The sequence below is a fragment of the Amblyraja radiata genome, chromosome 26 (genome assembly GCF_010909765.2).
Source record: "Amblyraja radiata isolate CabotCenter1 chromosome 26, sAmbRad1.1.pri, whole genome shotgun sequence".
NCBI lineage: Eukaryota > Metazoa > Chordata > Chondrichthyes > Rajiformes > Rajidae > Amblyraja > Amblyraja radiata.
This window is the reverse complement of record NC_045981.1, coordinates 24,676,495-24,696,107: the sequence shown is the minus strand read 5'-3', so window position 1 is coordinate 24,696,107 and position 19,613 is coordinate 24,676,495. Positions and strand designations below refer to the sequence as shown.

The 19,613-nt window shown below is 42.4% G+C and overlaps 1 protein-coding gene across 1 annotated transcript in view; it reads left to right on the top strand.

The window, feature by feature from the left end:
- The first annotated feature begins 11,784 nt into the window (after positions 1-11,784).
- The window catches only part of spata20 (spermatogenesis associated 20), a 288,180-nt gene continuing 280,351 nt past the window's right edge, over positions 11,785-19,613 (top strand). Inside the window, exon 1 of the mRNA XM_033044507.1 lies at positions 11,785-11,928. Within this exon, the coding sequence (XP_032900398.1) occupies positions 11,816-11,928 (113 nt within the window). The 5' untranslated portion in view covers positions 11,785-11,815. The remainder of the gene's footprint in view (positions 11,929-19,613) is intronic.

The following is a 19,613-nucleotide window of genomic DNA, read 5'->3' as shown; positions in this document are numbered from 1 at the left end:
AACGAATTGCTGTACACATCTGTCTTTGTAGCTGGGATCACAAATTGGATCGAATGCCCTCGTCTGCTCCTAATTGGTTTGGGTTTGGTGTAGGTCTTGTAGTCTATGTCGAGCTGACCATTTAACATTTTGTAAAAACAGGTCAAACGGTGAGCTTCACGTCTGGCTTGGAGAGGGTTCCACCCCAGAGAATTCAGAAGTTTGGTGACACTCGCTTCTCTCTCATAGATGTTAGTAACAAATCGAGCTGCCTGTCTTTGGACACGTTCGAAGGAAGAAATGTTTTTATTTGTGTATGGGTCGCATGCTGCAACTGCGTAGTCCAAATGAGGTCTAACGAGGGTGAAGTATAGCTTCTCCTTGACAGAAGTTGAACAATTATGAAAGTTGCGCCTCAGAAAGTTTAGGACACCTGTTGCTTTCACCGTTGCATGATGAGTCTGACCATTCCAACGCAGATCATTCTGCAATTTGATGCCAAGATACTTATAATATAACCATATAATTACAGCACGGAAACAGGCCATCTCGACCCTTCTAGTCCGTGCCGAACACATATTCTTCCCTAGTCCCATATACCTGCGCTCAGACCATAACCCTCCATTCCTTTCCCGTCCATATAACTATCCAATTTATTTTTAAATGATAAAAACGAACCTGCCTCCACCACCTTCACTGGAAGCTTATTCCACACAGCCACCACTCTCTGAGTAAAGAAGTTCCCCCTCATGTTACCCCTAAACTTCTGTCCCTTAATTCTCAAGTCATGTCCCCTTGTTTGAATCTTCCCTACTCTCAGTGGGAAAAGCTTATCCATGTCAACTCTGTCTATCCCTCTCATCATTTTAAAGACCTCTATCAAGTCCCCCCTTAACCTTCTGCGCTCCAAAGAATAAAGCCCTAACTTGTTCAACCTTTCTCTGTAACTTAGTTGCTGAAACCCAGGCAACATTCTAGTAAATCGCCTCTGCATTCTCTCTATTTTGTTGACATCCTTCCTATAATTAGGCGACCAAAATTGTACACCATACTCCAGAATTGGCCTCACCAATGCCTTGTACAATTTTAACATTACATCCCAACTTCTATACTCAATGCTCTGATTTATAAAGGCCAGCACACCAAAAGCTTTCTTTACCACCCTATCTACATGAGATTCCACTTTCAGGGAATTGTGCACAGTTATTCCCAGATCCCTCTGTTCACCTGCATTCTTCAATTCCCTACCATTTACCATGTACGTCCTATTTTGATTTGTCCTGCCAAGATGTAGCACCTCACACTTATCAGCATTAAACTCCATCTGCCATCTTTCAGCCCACTCTTTCAACTGGCATAAATCTCTCTGTAGACTTTGAAAATCTACTTCATTATCCACAACCCCACCTATCTTAGTATCATCTGCATACTTACTAATCCAATTTACCACACCATCATCCAGATCATTGATGTACATGACAAACAACAGTGGACCCAACACAGATCCCTGTGGCACCCCACTAGTCACTGGCCTCCAACCTGACAAACAACCATCCACCATTACTCTCTGGCATCTCCCATTCAGCCACTGTTGAATCCATCTTGCTACTCCACCATTAATACCCAACAATTGAACCTTCTTAACCAACCTTCCGTGAGGAACCTTGTCAAAGGCCTTACTGAAGTCCATATATACAACATCCACTGCTTTATCCCCATCAATTTCCCGAGTAACCTCTTCAAAAAATTCAAGAAGATTAGTCAAACATGACCTTCCAGGCACAAATCCATGTTGACTATTCCTAATCAGACCCTGTTTATCCAGATGCTTATATATATTATCTCTAAGTATCCTTTCCATTAATTTGCCCACCACTGACGTCAAACTAACAGGTCTATAATTGCTAGGTTTACTCTTAGACCCCTTTTTAAACAATGGAACAACATGCGCAGTACGCCAATCCTCGGGCACTATTCCCGTTTCTAATGACATTTGAAATATTTCTGTCGTAGCCCCTGCTATTTCTACACTAACTTCCCTCAATGTCCTAGGGAATATCCTGTCCGGACCTGGAGACTTATCCACTTTTATATTTCTCAGAAGTGTCAGTACTTCCTCTTCTTTGAATCTCATAGTTTCCATAGCTACTCTACTTGTTTCCCTTACCTCACATAATTCAATATCCTTCTCCTTGGTGAATACCGAAGAAAAGAAATTGTTCAATATCTCCCCCATTTCTTTTGGCTCTGCAGATAGATGTCCACTCTGACACCCAAATGGACCAATTTTATCCCTCGTTATCCTTTTGCTATTAATATAGCTGTAGAAACCCTTTGGATTTACTTTCACCTTACTTGCCAAAGCAACCTCATATCTTCTTTTAGCTTTTCTAATTTATTTCTTAAGATTCTTTTTACATTCTTTATACTCCTCAAGCACCTCATTTACTCCATGCTGCCTATAATTATTGTAGATCTCTCTCTTTTTCTGATCCAAGTGTCCAATTTCCCTTGAAAACCATGGCTCTTTCCAATTTTTACTATTTCCTTTCAACCGAACAGGGACATAAAGATTCTGTACTCTTAAAATGTCACCTTTAAATGTCCTCCATTTCTCTTCCACATCTTTCCCATAAAACAAACAAAATGATTCAAGACAGATAATTGTGAAATTCCGTGACATCTCTTCAGTGGAATTTATATTGAAAAAGATCACTCATGGGAAGAAACTGACATACCGTGGGGATGATGTGCGAATATTTCGCGATTACTCTCCTGAGGTAGTCCAGAAAATGAGATTGTTTACACCAGCAAGACACACTTTGAGGGAAGTCCCGGGAGTAAGATATGGAATTTTGTTTCCCGGAAAAATGAAGATAACTTATAATGGCGTTGAACGCTCATTTGCAGCTCCCGGAAAAGCTTTAAAGTATGCAGAGGATATCGTTAAGAAAACATCGGGTCAAACTGCCGACAATGAAGAAATCTGAACTTTTTACATTAAAATGGCCGAGCTACCCAGACAATTATAAAGCTTATCTCGTTGGAATGTGTTATTCAGAGAGCTTGGTTATATTCAACCTTGGATGCAAAGCTCAAAGTTTAACCCCTTGGCACCTGCTTGTACGGTAGTTAACCCTTTGGTACCAGCTTGTATGATGTATGGTAGTTATAGAATGGGATATTATGTAAGAATACAGGGTGGATATATATGGGAAAGTTTAGATTAGATTAAGATTGGATAAATTAGAGGGACATATATACTTATATAATCGTGTATATGTTTGTTCTATATTTGTTTTGTTTTTTTATTCCTTATGTCTCTTTTTTCTCTCGGCTGTCACTAGCACTGATTTGATAAACTCATATAAGAAAAAACACAATATGAAACGATATGTAACTTTTTATGAGGATTCGCCTAGGGGGAGGAGCTCAATGTATAACAACATCACGGAGGTCTATACATTTTTTGCCATCGTTGATGGCTATTCGTTCTTAAGGTATCTTCCCTTAGATACCTTAATAGCACCTTTTTTTTAAAAACACAAGCAAGATTTTTATCTGTTTAATTTTTTTGAAAGTAATTGTGTATCACACTCTTTTTTTCTTTTTCTAAGGCACTTTACAAGAAGGAGATGCAATATAAATTTAATAAACCGGGATGACCACCCAAGTCCTAAAGTTCTGAGGTATTTGTTTGCACCATATGATTCAGGAATATTACCCTGATTTACAATGCAAGACGATAGACAAATAAAGAATGGAGGAATTACATTTTGTAGTTGGAATATACGGGGTGCCAACGAACCAATTAAGAGGGGTAAAATTTTTGCCCAACTAAAATCGTTGAAAAGCGACATAATGTTTTTGCAGGAGACACACATGAAACAACAAACACAAATAAGATTAAAGGCGAATTGGATAGGCCAAACATACTACTCCTCATTTACTTCTAAATCTAGGGGTACAGCTATTCTTATTAGGAAAGGTATTCCTTTTAAATTAAAGAATACCATATCAGATAAAGAGGGAAGATATATTATAGTTTCGGGTGAAATTTATGCAACCCCACTAACTTTGATAAATATTTATGCTCCGAATTTTGATAACCCCCACTTTTTTGATAAAATTATTGACATAATATCAGAGTTTAATTACCAAAATGTGATAATAGGGGGGGACTTTAACTGTGTTTTAGATTCATATCTAGATAAATCAGCAAAACAAAAGAAGAGTAATTTAAAATCTAAAACTAGCGAACTTCTAAATACATATATAAAAAATACGAATATAATAGATGTATGGAGATCTGCTAATCCAGTTGGAAGGGAATACTCGTTTTACTCTTCGGTGCATAAAACTTATTCAAGAATTGATTATTTTTTAGTGGATATGAAATTAATGCCATATACAAACAACCCAACATACCACATTAGTAGTATCTCAGATCACTCCCCGTTGACATTTTCAGTAAAATTTGAGGGAATGCCGGGAAAAATTTTTTTTTGGAGGTTTAATACACATATTTTAAATGACGTGCAAGGCTATCAATATTTAAAACAACAAATGGAACTTTTTTTCGATACAAATGATATACCAGGTACTTTGCCTTCTTTATTATGGGAAACTTTTAAGGCATTTATGAGAGGAATTATAATTTCATATCAAAGTTTTCAAAATAAAAAGAATAAGACAGAACAATTGTTGTTAGAACAAGAAATCAGACAGTTAGAGATGGATAATGCCAAAGATTCCACGACAGATAAACACAATAAGATAATATTACTGAAATTTAAACTTAATCGAATTTTATCGGCAAGGGTAATAAGACTATTCCAAATGACAAAACAGGAACATTTTGAGTTTGGTGACAAACCACATAAGCTTTTAGCTCGCCAATTGAAAAAACAAGAAAAGGAAAATACTATAACCAAAATTAAATCAGAGGAAGGAGAATTACTAATACTACCTAAAGATATTAATAATAGATTTGCCCAATTTTATCAAAACTTATATACATCTAAAATTAAAAGAGAAGATAGTAAAATAAAAAAATTTCTAGATAATTGTAATCTTCCAATACTGGACCTTTTGGAACAAGAGGAATTAGGAGCTCAAATTACAATCAAAGAAATAGGTGAAACAATAAAATCGCTGAAAAATGGTAAGACACCGGGACCAGATGGTTTTAATAATGAATTTTATAAAAAATTTCAGGAGATAACAACCCCTTATTTATTTAATTTATACTCCCATGCTTTTAAAGAAAACAAACTACCTGAAACACTAACAGAATCAACTATTACACTTATTCCAAAAAAAGATAAAGATTTAGAAGATCCGGGCTCGTACAGAGCTATATCACTTTTAAATACAGATCAGAAAATTTTAGCAAAGATTTTATCAAGAAGATTAAGCAAATATATTAGTAAATTGATAAACCCTGATCAAACGGGGTTTATACCTAAAAGATACTCATTTAATAATCTGAGACGTCTGTTTAATATAATGTACTCGCATAAAGTAGAGGAAGAAGATATATCAATTATTTCTTTGGATGCAGAGAAAGCATTTGATCAGGTAGAGTGGCAATACTTATATAAAGTACTACAAAAATTTAATATGGGAGAGAATTTTATAAGATGGGTAAAATTATTATATGATAAACCGATGGCAAGAATTTTAACTAATAACATGTTATCTCAAAAATTTCAACTATCAAGGGGTAATAGGCAGGGATGTGCACTATCACCCCTGCTATTTGCCCTTATGATAGAACCCCTGGCTGAAAGTATAAGAATTCATCCGAATATTCAGGGCTATAATACCAGAGACTCAAAGAATAAAATCTCATTATATACAGACGATATACTTTTATATATTACAAAGTCACAAACGAGCATACCAAATTTATTAAACTTAATAGAGGAATTTGGGTCTTTTTCTGGATATAGAATAAACTGGAATAAAAGTGAAATCATGACATTAAAACCTCAAGAACCTACACACTTACTGAAGTTCCCCTTTAAAATTGCAACAGAAAAATTTAAATATTTGGGTATTCAGATTACTAGAAAATATAAAGCATTATTCAATGCTAATTTCATGCCTTTATTAAATAAACTTAATACGTCGATTAAATTTTGGAAAACACTTCCCTTATCATTATTAGGTAGAATAAATGCAATAAAAATGATCTTCCTACCACAATTACTATACCTATTTCAATCTATACCGGTATATATACCAAAATACTTTTTAAAAAAATTAGACTCTAATATTACTAATTATATTTGGGACTATAGATCACATAGAATCACAAAAAAACACTTATGTAAACCAAAAGAGGTCGGGGGACTTTCACTTCCGAATTTTATGTATTATTACTGGGCAGTGCATATTAAGAATATGATTTATTGGTTGGATAGTACTACCCAACAGACAGAATGGATAAAAATGGAGAAGGAGGATTGCCATCCTAGTAATATAGGAACGATCCTCTTCTCCCCAAAAAAACTGAATAACACAATATATAAGAAGAACCCAATTATATATGGTACAATAAGAATTTGGAAACAAATAAAATTATCTTTAAAATTAAGAAATCTATCACTGTTAATGCCAATAGCGAATAACCCTTTATTTAAACCATCTCTTATTGATAAGACATATAACCAATGGGAAAGTCTCGGAATTAGAAGGATCGGGGATATGTATGAAATGGGAAACTTACTATCATTCCAACAATTACAATTAAAATTTAAATTGAAAAACAACCAATATTTTAAATATCTTCAGATTTGCGATTTCGTGAAAAAATATATACAAGGATATCAAAAAGTAACTCCTGACTTATTGGAAGAGGCAATGAATATTGAAGCTGACTCACAAAAATTAATATCATATTTATATAATAGTATTCTAAATATAGACCTACCATCGACAGAGGTACTTAGAGAAGAGTGGGAACGGGAACTAATGATAAAAATTACGAAGGTTAAATGGGAAAAATACCTGATATATATTCACAAATGTTCAATTAATGTAAGACATAATTTAATTCAATTTAAAATTGTACATAGATTATATTACTCAAAAACAAGATTGAACAAATTTTATCCAAATATATCCGCCACCTGTGATAAATGTCTAGCCCAAAAGGCAACTATAACACACTCCTTAGTCTCCTGCATAAAACTTTATAGATTTTGGAATGATATTTTTGAAATATTTACAAAATTATTCAAGACAAGAATGGAACCTAATACTGAAATGATTATATTTGGCGTAATGGAAGATGGGAATAAATTGAACACATCTCAAAATCTATTCCTTAACTATGGTTTAATAATAGCAAAAAAATTAATTCTTAAATTTTGGAAAGGTACATCAATACCAACGCTTAAAATGTGGATTGCAAGCATGTTGGACACCGCTCATCTTGAGGAAATGCGATTCCTCCTAATGGATAAATCAGACCAATTCATAACGAGTTGGTCTCCATTCGTCGTTTTTTTGGAATCATATGGTGCAACACAACTGTAAAAAATAACTGTTTCAGGACTGGACGAGGGTTGGTCAAGACTATAAATAATGATCTCCTCTTTTTTTTTTTTTTTTTTTTTTTTTTTTTTTTTTTTTTTTTTTTTTTTTTTCTTTTCTTCTCTCTATTCTCTCTCTCAACTTTTTTCATTTACTCGTTTTCTTTTTCACACACTATATATTTCACATCTTTCTATCCTTTACTATCTAACTTCTTTTAAAATAAAAAATACTAAAAAAAAAAAAAAAAAAAAAAAAAAAAAAAAAAAAATGTCCTCCATTTCTCTTCCACATCTTTCCCATAAAACAAACTGTCCCAATTTACTCCTTTTAAATCTCCTCAAAGTTAGCCTTTCTCCAATCAAAAATCTCAACCCTAGGTCCAGTTCTGACCCTCTCCATAATTATATTGAAACTAATGGTATTGTGATCACGTGTCTCGAACTGTTCCCCAACGCATACCTCTGCCACCTGACCCGTCTCATTTCCTAACAGGAGGTCCAGCATCGCCCCTTCTCTAGTAGGTACTTCTATGTATTGCTGCAAAAAACTATCCTGCACACATTTTACAAACTCCAACCCATCCAGCCCAATTACAGAATGTGTTTCCCAGTCTATGTGTGGAAAATTGAAATCTCCCACAATCACTACCTTGTGCTTACTACTAATATCTGCAATCTCCTTACATATTTGCTCTTCCAATTCTCGCTCCCCATTTGGCGGTCTATAATACACCCCTATAAGTGTTGCTATCCCTTTCCCATTTCCACCCAAATAGCCTCCCTAGACGAGCCCTCTAATCTATCCTGCCAAAGCACTGCTGTAATATCTTCCCTGATAAGCAATGCAACACCTCCACTTCTTGCCCCTCCAATTCTATCACACCTGAAGCAATGAAATCCTGGAATATTTAGTTTCCAATCACAGCCCTCCTGCAACCATGTTTCACTGATCGCCACAACATCATACTTCCAGGTGTCAATCCAGGCTCTTAAATTCATCCACCTTTCTTACAATGCTCCTAGCATTAAAATATACACATTTAAGAATGTGTATATACACTCTTATTCTCATATACACTCTTATTCTGTTTATTGTCTTTTTCTTCTCTCTCCCCTACATTTTGTGTCAGAGTGCTACCATTCTCTGCCTCCTGCCTCACACACTGACTGCTAGCTTTCCCAATTTGATTCCCTCCCCCCAACCATACTAGTTTAAAGTCTCCCCAGTAGCCTTTGCAAATCTCCCCGCCAGGATATTGGTCCCCCTCGAGTTCAAGTGCAACCCGTCCTTTCTGTACAGGTCGCACCTTCCCCAAAAGAGGTCCCAATGATCCAGAAACTTGAATCCATACCCATTGCACCAGTCCCTCATCCACTCATTTATCCTCCACCTCGTTCCATTCCTACTCTCACTGTCGCGTGGCACAGGCTGTAATCCTGAGATTGTTACCTTTGCAGTCCTTCTCCTTAACTCTCTACCTAACTCCCTAAATTCTTCTTTCAGGACCTCTTCTCTTTTTTTACCTATGTCGTTGGTACCTATATGTACCACAACCTCAGGCTCCTCTCCCTCCCATTTCAGGATTTCTTGGACACGTTCAGACACATCCCTGACCCTGGCATCAGGGAGGCAAACTACCATCCGGGTCTCCTGTCTGCATCCACAGAATCGCCTATCCGACCCCCTGACTATAGAGTCCCCTATTACAATTGCCCTCCTCTTCTTTTCCTTACCCTTCTGAGCAACAGGACCGACCGGTCTTTGTGCCAGAGGCCCGGCTGCTGCCGCTGCCCACAGGTAGGCTGTCTCCCCCACCCTTACTCAAACATGAGTACTTATTTTCAAGGTGTACAGCCACCGGGGTACTCACCAGTCCCTGCCTCTGCCCATTGCCCTTCCTAACTATGACCCAGTTTTCTGTCTCCCGTGGTCTTGGAGTGACCACCTCCCTGTAACTCCTTTCTATGACCTCCTCGCTCTCCCTGAGCAGACAGAGGTCATCGAGTTGCTGCTCCAGGTTCCTAACACAGTCCCTTAGGAGCCCCATCTCGACGCACCTGGCGCAGATGTGGACGTCTGGAGGGCACTCGGACTCCATGACCTCCCACATCTGACATCCAGAACAGTAAACTGCCCTGGCCCTCATTCTCCCCCTTATCCGAATACAATAAAGCCTTACCCGGGATACAAGCCAATCAGCTGCTTCCTCTAGTCCGTTCGACCAATCAGAGGCTTCCACCAGCCGCCTTAATTTGAAGTGTGATCTGCGAATGGAACGTTGCAGATTTTGGCTCCTCCCTATGTAACGGCTCCTGGGCCTCTGTTGAAACAAGCCCCGCCGATAGGTTTTACACTCACCGCACGGACGTCGCTCCTCCCTCACCAACGGCTCCTGGGCCTCTGTTGAAACAAGCCCCGCGATGGGCTTTTGAACTCACCACACGGACGTCGCTCCTCCCTCTGTAACGGCTCCTGGGCCTTAACTCCCAGAATCCTTAACTCCCAGAATCCCTAACTCCCAGAATCCTTAACCTGAAAGCAGAAATGTAAACCCGGGGTTGCACCCAATCAGCTGATTCCTCTGGTCCTCTTCCACCAATCAGAGGCTTCCACCAGACTCCTTCTCTGGAAGTGAGATGGAACGTTGCAGATTTGGGTAACTCCTCCTCGCACCAAGTGCTCCCCGGGCCTCTGTAGAAGCAAGCCCCGCGCTGTTTTTATACTCACAGCTCCACTTGGTTTGTTTGGATTCTTAAAAGATTCTTCTCTAGTGTTTTTGGCCACAGGACCACTCCATTCACCAGGAAGTGCATTTCTCAGAACATCTCTTATTCTGCCTGGGTAGATTACAGACTATTGGTATAAACATTGAATTTTCCCAATTTCAGGTGGCCCACACGCCCAGTGTTCTTTTCTCAGCTAGGTTCCTTCTCCCATTGTTTGTGTTTCCCATCCCCTTCCATTCCCCCCACTTGGTTCCATCTGCCTCCACAAATGCTGTTTGACCCGCTAAGTTCTTCTAGCATTTTTGTGTTCTACATCTGTAATTATCTCACTATGAGATTAGCTACAGGATTTCTACATTATAATAGTGACCATCCTCCCAAAATAAAATAATTGGTACTTGTTCTCTTCCAATGTACAATGTACAATGTACAATGTACTAGAAAACTCTTGTTTTCTAGCCTCCACAGACTTGAACTCAAGTAAATTAATATTTGCTACAGTATTGAACGTATTCTTGTTATAAAGCTGAGCAGATAGCTTTGAAAACATCTTTCTGTATTTTGTTTATTGACTTGCGGAATAGATGTAGCAAATTGTAAGAACAGGAAATACAAGTGTGACTGGACGATTCAACCCCTCAGGTAATAAAATGAAACTGCAGATGATGGTTTATGCCAAAGATAGGTACAATATGCTGGAGTAACTCAGCAGGTCAGGCAACACATGTGGAGAAAATGTGACCTTTCTTCAAACTGTGGAGATGCCAGCTGACCTGCTGAGTTACTCCAGCATTTTGTGTATCTATTCAAACTTGCTCCTTCACCAATCAAGGCAACATAGTGTATCTCTTTGCACGCTCTCTTCGGCACAACCACATCTCATGGAATGGTGAACAGAACTGTAGACATGCAGTCTGATCAGTGTTCTTTCTGTAGATGCAACATAATTTTCCACGCCCTGACTTATGAAGAAGGCACATTTTGGATTGCCTCAAGTATTGAAAAACTTTGAAACAGAAAAAGCTGGAAATAGCTGGCTAGGCATGTGGAATGAAGACTTCGCCATCATTGGAGACATTAATATGTGCATTTGATTTACTCATTAGCGTGAGGAAAATATTTCAATTTCATAAGGGAAACATTGTTACAACACAGAGGGCTGGGGTGGTTATTTGGCCCATCAATTCCTTGTTGCCAACATTTACTTTTTACTTATTTCCCCGTATTATTATGTTGTACCAGGGTTATGGAAACCCTTGTGGCATTGGATAACATTTAGGAGATTGGGCGAATGAGACAGCTATGCCAAAGAGTTGGTATAACCTTACCGAGCTGAATGACCCAGGTGCCTATTTAAATGCAGAAAGGTCTCGACCCGAAACGTCACCCATTCCTTCTATCCAGAGATGCTGCCTGAGTTACTCCAGCATTTTGTGTCTTACCTTCGGTGTCAACCAGCATCTGCAGTTCCTTCCCACACAGGATTGAACCCCCCCGCAGCCAATGTGCTGAGGACCTCCACACTAGAGGGCGCGCTGGCGGCCGCTGCGCTGCCGGCGGTGATCATGCTGCGGCACCTGGGCGGCGCCACCCGATCAGTCCACAGCTTGCGCTGGGCGGCTCGCTTAACCCGGAGTAGGCCACGGGTCTTGACAGCGGCAGCGGGGACATCGCGCAGGTAAACCCAATGACAACGTCCAAAAGGGCGCGGACGCCAGGATTCTGGTGAACTCCTGTCGTGGTGTCGGTTCTGTTGTGGTGAACTGGGTGGTCTCGAAGCTTCTGAACGGCTGCGCTGCCTCATGGGAATTGTAGTTCAGAGGGAACGACGCTTGCGCAGCAGGGCTGCCTGGACTATAAGTCCCAGGGGTCTGGGGCCGGGACCTCCCCTCCTCCCAGTTCTCCCACAACTGAGGCAGATGAAGCATGTGGGAAAGAACTGCAGATAGACACAAAATGCTGGAGTAACTCAGCGGGACAGGCAGCATCTCTGGAGAGAAGGAATGGGTGATGTTTCGGGTCGAGACCCTTCTTCCTCCCTACCTACCTATGTCCAAGACACCTCACACCTTCCAAACAACCCCGACATCATCATCAAACCCGCCGACAAGGGAAGTGCCCTGGGAGTCTGGCGCACTGAGGCCAGGCTGCTTGCTCCTGTCCCACTGAATTAATTTTCACATACCTCGACTCTATCTCCCCCCTCTCCCCCCCCCCCCCCTCGGTCCAATCCCTCCATACTTATGTCCAAGACACCTCACACGCCCTTCGGTCAGACCGAAGACGGGTCTCGACCTGAAACGTCAGCCATTTCTTCTATCTGGAGGTGAAGTGTATCCTGGATAGCACAGTGGGGCTGAAGAGGTACTTGACCACAGTCTATATGAACTTTTTAATCATCAGACCACGAGCCTCTGTAAAACCCAGGGGTGAGATTCCCCCAGTTGGAATTTTGCCTTTAAGAATTAGTGCAATTTGACAGACATCAAGAACTGCAGATACTGGCACCTTGAGCAAAACACAAAGTTCTGGAGGATCTCAGCGAGACAGACAGCATCCGAGGAGGAAACCAGTCTGAAGAAGGATTCCCCTCCCAAAAGGTCATCTGTCCATTCTCTCCAAAGATGTTGCCTGACCTGTTAAGTTCTTCAAGCACTGTTTTTGCTTGAGTGCTTACTGTTTGGCCTCTTTAAAGCAGACAGGACTTTGGCTGGATGAACATTATTCCATTGGATGTGGTCTTTCAGTGTTTAATGTTCTTGGGAGTGTCTTTGGCTGAGCATTGTCATTTAAAATTAGAAGAGATTGTTTGTGAATATTGGCCACAGAGGGCAAGGAGTTTCATCTTGGAGCTGGTTGTCATTGGGAGAAAGGAAAGTCATTATAGAAACAGAAAATAGGTGCAGGAGTAGGCCATTCGGCCCTTCGAGCCTGCACCGCCATTCAATATGATCATGGCTGATCATCCAACTCAGTATCCTGTACCTGCCTTCTCTCCATACCCCCTGATCCCTTAAGCCACAAGGGCCACATCTAACTCCCTCTTAAATATAGCCAATGAACTGGCCTCAACTACCTTCTGCGGGAGAGAATTCCAGAGATTCACCACTCTGTGTGAAAAAAGTTTTCCTCATCTCGGTCCTAAAAGATTTCCCCCTTATCCTTAAACTGTGACCCCTTGTTCTGGACTTCCCCAACATCGGGAACAATCTTCCTGCATCTCGCCTGTCCAACCCCTTAAGAATTTTGTAAGTTTCTATAAGCTCCCCCCTCAATCTTCTAAATTCTAGCGAGCACAAACCAAGTCTATCCAGTCTTTCTTCATATGAAAGTCCTGACATCCCAGGAATCAGTCTGGTGAACCTTCTCTGTATTCCCTCTATGGCAAGAATGTCTTTCCTCAGATTAGGAGACCAAAACTGTACGCAATACTCCAGGTGTGGTCTCACCACGACCCTGTACAACTGCAGTAGAACCTCCCTGCTCCTATACTCAAATCCTTTTGCTATGAATGCTAACATACCATTCGCCTTCTTCACTGCCTGCTGCACCTGCATGCCTACTTTTAATGACTGGTGTACCATGACACCCAAGTCTCGTTGCATCTCCCCCTTTCCTAATCGGCCACCATTCAGATAATAATCTACTTTCCTGTTTTTGCCACCAAAGTGGATAACCTCACATTTATCCACATTATACTGCATCTGCCATGCATTTGCCCACTCACCCAGCCTATCCACCTTGCAGCCTCCTAGCATCCTCCTCACAGCTAACACTGCCCCCCAGCTTCGTGTCATCCGCAAACTTGGAGATGTTGCATTCAATTCCCTCGTCCAAATCATTAATATATATCGTAAATAGCTGGGGTCCCAGAACTGGCCTTGCGGTACCCCACTAGTCACTGCCTGCCATTGTGAAAAGGACCCGTTTACTCCTACTCTTTGCTTCCTGTCTGCCAGCCAGTTCTCTACAATTACAATTCAATTTATTGTCATTTGGACCCCGTGAGGTCCAAACGAAATGCCGTTTCTGCAGCCATACATTACAACAAATAGACCCAAGACACAACATATTTTACATAAACATCCATCACATTGCTGTGATGGAAGGCCAAAAAAAACTTCTCTCTCCACTGCACTCTCCCCCCCATGTCAGAGTCAAAGTCAAAGCCCCCGGCGGGCGATGGCGAATTGTCCCGTGGCCATTAAACCACGCCGGGTAATGCAAGTTCGCGCACCGGGTCTTGGTGTTAGAGCCCCCGGTGCGCGCTCGCAGCCCGCCGCCATTCCAAGCCGCGCGGGGCGGTGCTGTAAGGCCCCGCTCCAGGAGCTCTTCAACCCCGCAACTCGGGCGGGAGAAGTCGCCGTTGCGGAAGCCCCGAAAAGCGGTCTCCCTCCAGGGACCCGCGGGCTCCCGGTGCCGTCCGCCAAACCCGCAGTTGCAGCCACCGAAACTCCGGGGGTCGGGCCGCAGCAGCGTCCACCACAGCTCCACCCGCTCTGGACTCGGCCAGCTCCGCGACGGTGAGGTGAGTGTCGGCACTGGAGTCCCCGGTCTTCCTGTTGGAGGCCGCTCCTCGTTGCAGCCCCAACGACAACGGAGACCCGACAAAGAAAAGGTCGGGTCTCCCGTGCAGGGAGAGATTTAAAAGTTTCCCCCTCCCCCCCACACCACCCCACCCCCCCACACACATGCCCCAACAAAAATAACAAAAACTACATTAAAACATAGACATAAAATAATAAAAACGCAGACGGACTGCAGAGGCCGCTGCTGGTGAGAGCCGCGCCGCCTTTCATCTATCCACATCAATACTGAACCCCCAATATCGTGTGCTTTAAGTTTGTATACTAATCTCTTATGTGGGACCTTGTCGAAAGCCTTCTGAAAGCCCAGATATAACACATCCACTGGTTCTCCCTTATCCACTCTACTAGTTACATCCTCGAAAAATTCTAAAAGATTTGTCAGACATGATTTACCCTTCATAAATCCATGCTGACTTTGTCCAATGATTTCACCATTTTCCAAATGTGCTGCTATCCCATCTTTAATAACTGATTCTAGCAGTTTCCCCACTACCGACGTTAGACTAACTGGTCTGTAATTCCATGTTTTCTCTCTCCCTCCCTTTTTAAAAAGTGGTGTTACATTAGCTACCCTCCAATCCTCAGGAACTACTCCAGAATCTAAAGAGTTTTGAAAAATTATCACTAATGCATCCACTATTTCTGGGGCTAATTCCTTAAGTACTCTGGGATGCAGCCTATCTGGCCCTGGGGATTTATCGGCCTTTAATCCATTCAATTTACCTAACACCACTTCCCGGCTATCCTGGATTTCACTCAGTTCCTCCATCTCATTTGACCCCCGGTCCCCTGCTATTTCCGGCAGATTATTTATGTCTTCCTTAGTGAAGACAGAAACAAAGTAGTTATTGAATTGGTCTGCCATGTCCTTGTCCCCATGATCAATTCACCCGTTTCTGACTGCAAGGGACCTACATTTGTTTTAACTAATCTTTTTCTCTTCACATATCTATAAAAGCTTTTGCAGTCAGTTTTTATGTTCCCTGCCAGTTTTCTTTCATAATCTATTTTCCCTTTCCTAATTAAGCCCTTTGTCCTCCTCTGCTGGTCTCTGAATTTCTCCCAGTCCTCTGGTAGGCTGCTTTTTCTGGCTAATTTGTACGCTTCATCTTTTGTTTTGATACTATCCCTGATTTCCCTTGTTATCCACGGATGCACTACCTTCCCTGATTTATTTTTTTGCCAAACTGGGATGAACAATTGTTGTAGTTCATCCATGCAGTCTTTAAATGCCTTCCATTGCATATCCACCGTCAACCCATTAAGAATCAATCGCCAGTCTATCTTGGCCAATTCACGTCTCATACCCTTAAAGTTACCTTTCTTTAAGTTCAGGACCCTTGTTTCTGAATTAACGATGTCACTCTCCATCCTAATGAAGAACTCAACCATATTATGGTCACTCTTGCCCAAGGGGCCACGCACAACAAGACTGCTAACTAACCCTTCCTCATTACTCAATACCCTGTCTAGAATAGCCTGCTCTCTCGTTGGTTCCTCTACATGTTGGTTTAGAAAACTAACCCGCATACATTCCAAGAAATCCTCTTCCTCAGCACCCTTGCCAATTTGATTCACCCAATCTATATGTAGATTGAAGTCACCCATTATAACCTGTTTTATCTCTGATCCAATGAAGTGTCAGTGGAGGTTTCTGTCCTATGACATTGGCTGAATCTTCAGAGACCAGAATCAGCAAATGGGTAAAAATTAAATTAGCATAATCGATAAGTGAGTTTGGTATTCCGACTGCGCATGCCCAGGTCATAGGTCACTGGTGATAAACATTCTTGGCAGCTAAGCTGCTGCGTGTATACAGATCTGCGTTTCATCTGTAGTCAGGATCGAACCGGGTCTCCTGCGCTGCAAGCACTGTTGAATTGCTACTGGAGTTAGTGACACTATTTCTCTCTTCTCCACTGGTCCATGCAGAAATCTCAGCAGTGACAATCTAATGAATCACGGTCTGGTCCCGCTCAGCCTGGGTGTATGGGTTCCATTCTCACTCGGGCTGCCCTCCCGGGTTATACAGGGTTATTATACATGGGTGAACCACGCACCCCCCTCCTGTGTAACCCCAGGAGGCAGATTTGTGAGCGGAGTCTCACTACCGTCCCCGTACCATCCCTGTCCAGGGCAGCCGGAGATGTCCGGGGTGACAGCGCGGAGAAGAAGCGCTAACTCCAGCTCAACTCTGCTCCAACCCCCGAGGAACCCGTTCCCTGACGGGCCGGGGACAGTCAGCTGCACCTCTCGCCTTATCCAGTGGCTGTCGGTTAGCCTCCTCGGTGCTGGCGAAAGCCGAGCACCAGTCATCAACGGGAATACACACAAAATGCTGCACTAACTCAGCGGGTCAGGCAACATCTCTGGAGAAGGGTCTTGACCCGAAACGTCATTTATTCCTTTTCTACAAAGATGCTGTCTGTCCCGCTGAGTTACTCCAGCACGTTGTGTCTACCTCCGGTGTAAACCAGGATCTGCAGTTGCTTCCTACAGAGTGACGCCAGTCCGCAGGTAAAGGCGAGGCGGCGGGGAGACAGATGGGGAGACGGATGGGGAGACGGATGGGGAGAGTGGAACTCGCTATCGTGGCTTCACTGCAGATCCGGACACCCCATCTCCGCAAGAACTCCCCGGCGCTAGGACAATCCCCCCACCCCCCCAAGACTGGAGGGAGGGTCTGGGGGACATTGCCTGCCTCTGCAACCAACGTGCAAACTCCAGCAAACCACGAAATGTTAAGCTGAACACATCTGTAAGCAAAACACAAACACGCACGTTTTTCACACACCTTCTCTCCCCCACCTCTCACTGTTTCTCCGCCGGTCCAGTCTCTCCCCGTTGCATCTGCCCCCTCTCTTTCGCTGTTACACCCCGCTCTCCCGCTACCTGGCACGACCGTTCGCTTTTTTTTCTCAAATGAACTTTGACAAATTCCATGATTCATTGCGTTTTTCAGAATACTGAACTCAATAATAATACAGTGCCCTCCATAATGTTTGGGACAAAGACCCATCATTTATTTATTTGCCTCTGTATTTTTTATACATTTAGGTTTCACCATGTAGAAATATCAGCTGTGTTTATACATAGTCCACCCATTGCTGTTTATCAACATGAGGACCAAAGTTGTGCCAATGAAAGTCAAATAAGCCATCATGAGACTGAGAAATAAGAATAAAACTGTTAGAGATATCAGCCAAACCTTTGGCTTACCAAAATCAACTGTTTGGGACATCATTAAGAAGAAAGAGAGCACTGGTGAACTCACTAATTGCAAATTGACAGCAGAGCTCGAAATTAACGGTTGCCCAGGTGCCAATGGCGACCTAAAGTCCCGTTGGGCAACCTAAAAGCCGTGTAATTTTGCCCGGCTTGGCAAGTGCCCGGAACACCTATCGCTCAACTCTTTTTTTAATACTTTATTTATTTATTTATTAGAAGTACAATAAGTTACAGTAGTACACACCACATATATCTTATTACATTTGTTGTATCCCTTCCTTTTTTGAGCTTTAAGAAAGATAGAAATAAAGGAAGTAAGGAAAGTGAGAAAGAGTCGTGACAGTGCGAGAAAGTGTTGAAAAAAAAAGCCCATTAGTAAAAGAGTTAGAGAAGAAAGTTAAGAAATAGACCCTAGAAAAGAAAGATAGAAAGAGAAATAATTGCTCTATTATAAAAAAACACGCAAAAAGGGATATACCAACTTCATATTTTTCATCCCCCGTTACCAGATCCTGACACCATTTATTTTTTAAATTACTGATGCACCTTATACTTGTAGTAAGTCAATAAATGCAGACCACGTCTTTTGGAAGTGGTCTGCTTTGCCTGCAAGGAGGAGTCTCATAGCTTCCAGGTGTAATGTTTCGAACATATTCAACTCTGAATGGGCTCTCTATCTCTTTCTCTGTCACTCTCCGTCTCCGCCCACTATCCGTATCCGGGCCCCCGGTTCTCCGCTCTCCACCCGCTCCTCATCCGCCGGCACGGTCGGCCGCCTTGCACATGCGCACTGCCACGGCCTGCACATCCTCTCACTGCACATGCGCACAACCGCGGCCTGCACATCATCGGCCGTGGTTGTGCCCATGTGCCGCCCTGCACATGCGCACTGCCACAGCAACTGGTCGGTGCCGGGCACTTTCTCCCTCCCTTTGCGTTGTGGGTGTTCTGGCCGCCATTGCTGTCCGGTCGCCGCCTCGCCGCGACTGCTGAAAACCAACATACAATCACTCCCTGGAGCAAGAGTAACTCCCTGGAATAACATTTGCTTCTTGCTTTCCTGGTCCTCCAAAAATATTCAAATGGAATTTAAACTGGAGTGGACCCTCCACCACCAAACTCCAACTCGGAAAAATAACAGCCTATTGCACTTTATCTGTTTATTTATTGTGTATATGTATGGTCTATGGTTTATAAACACAGTGAACTTTTGTCTCCTGTTCTGTATTATGTTTACATATTCTGTTGTGCTGCAGCAAGCAAGAATTTCATTGTCTGGCCATGAAAGGTCGGATTTAGAATGGGAGGGGGACTTGAAGTGCTGAGCCACCGGGAGATCAGGTTGGTTATTGTGAACTGAGCGGAGGTGTTCGGCGAAGTGATCGCCAAGCCTACGCTTGGTCTTACCGATGTAGAGCAGCTGACACCTAGAGCAGCGGATGCAATAGCTGAGGTTGGAGGAGGTGCAGGTGAACCTCTGCCACATCTGGAAAGACTGCTTGGATCCTTGAATGGAGTCAAGGGGGGAGATAAAGCGACAAATGTA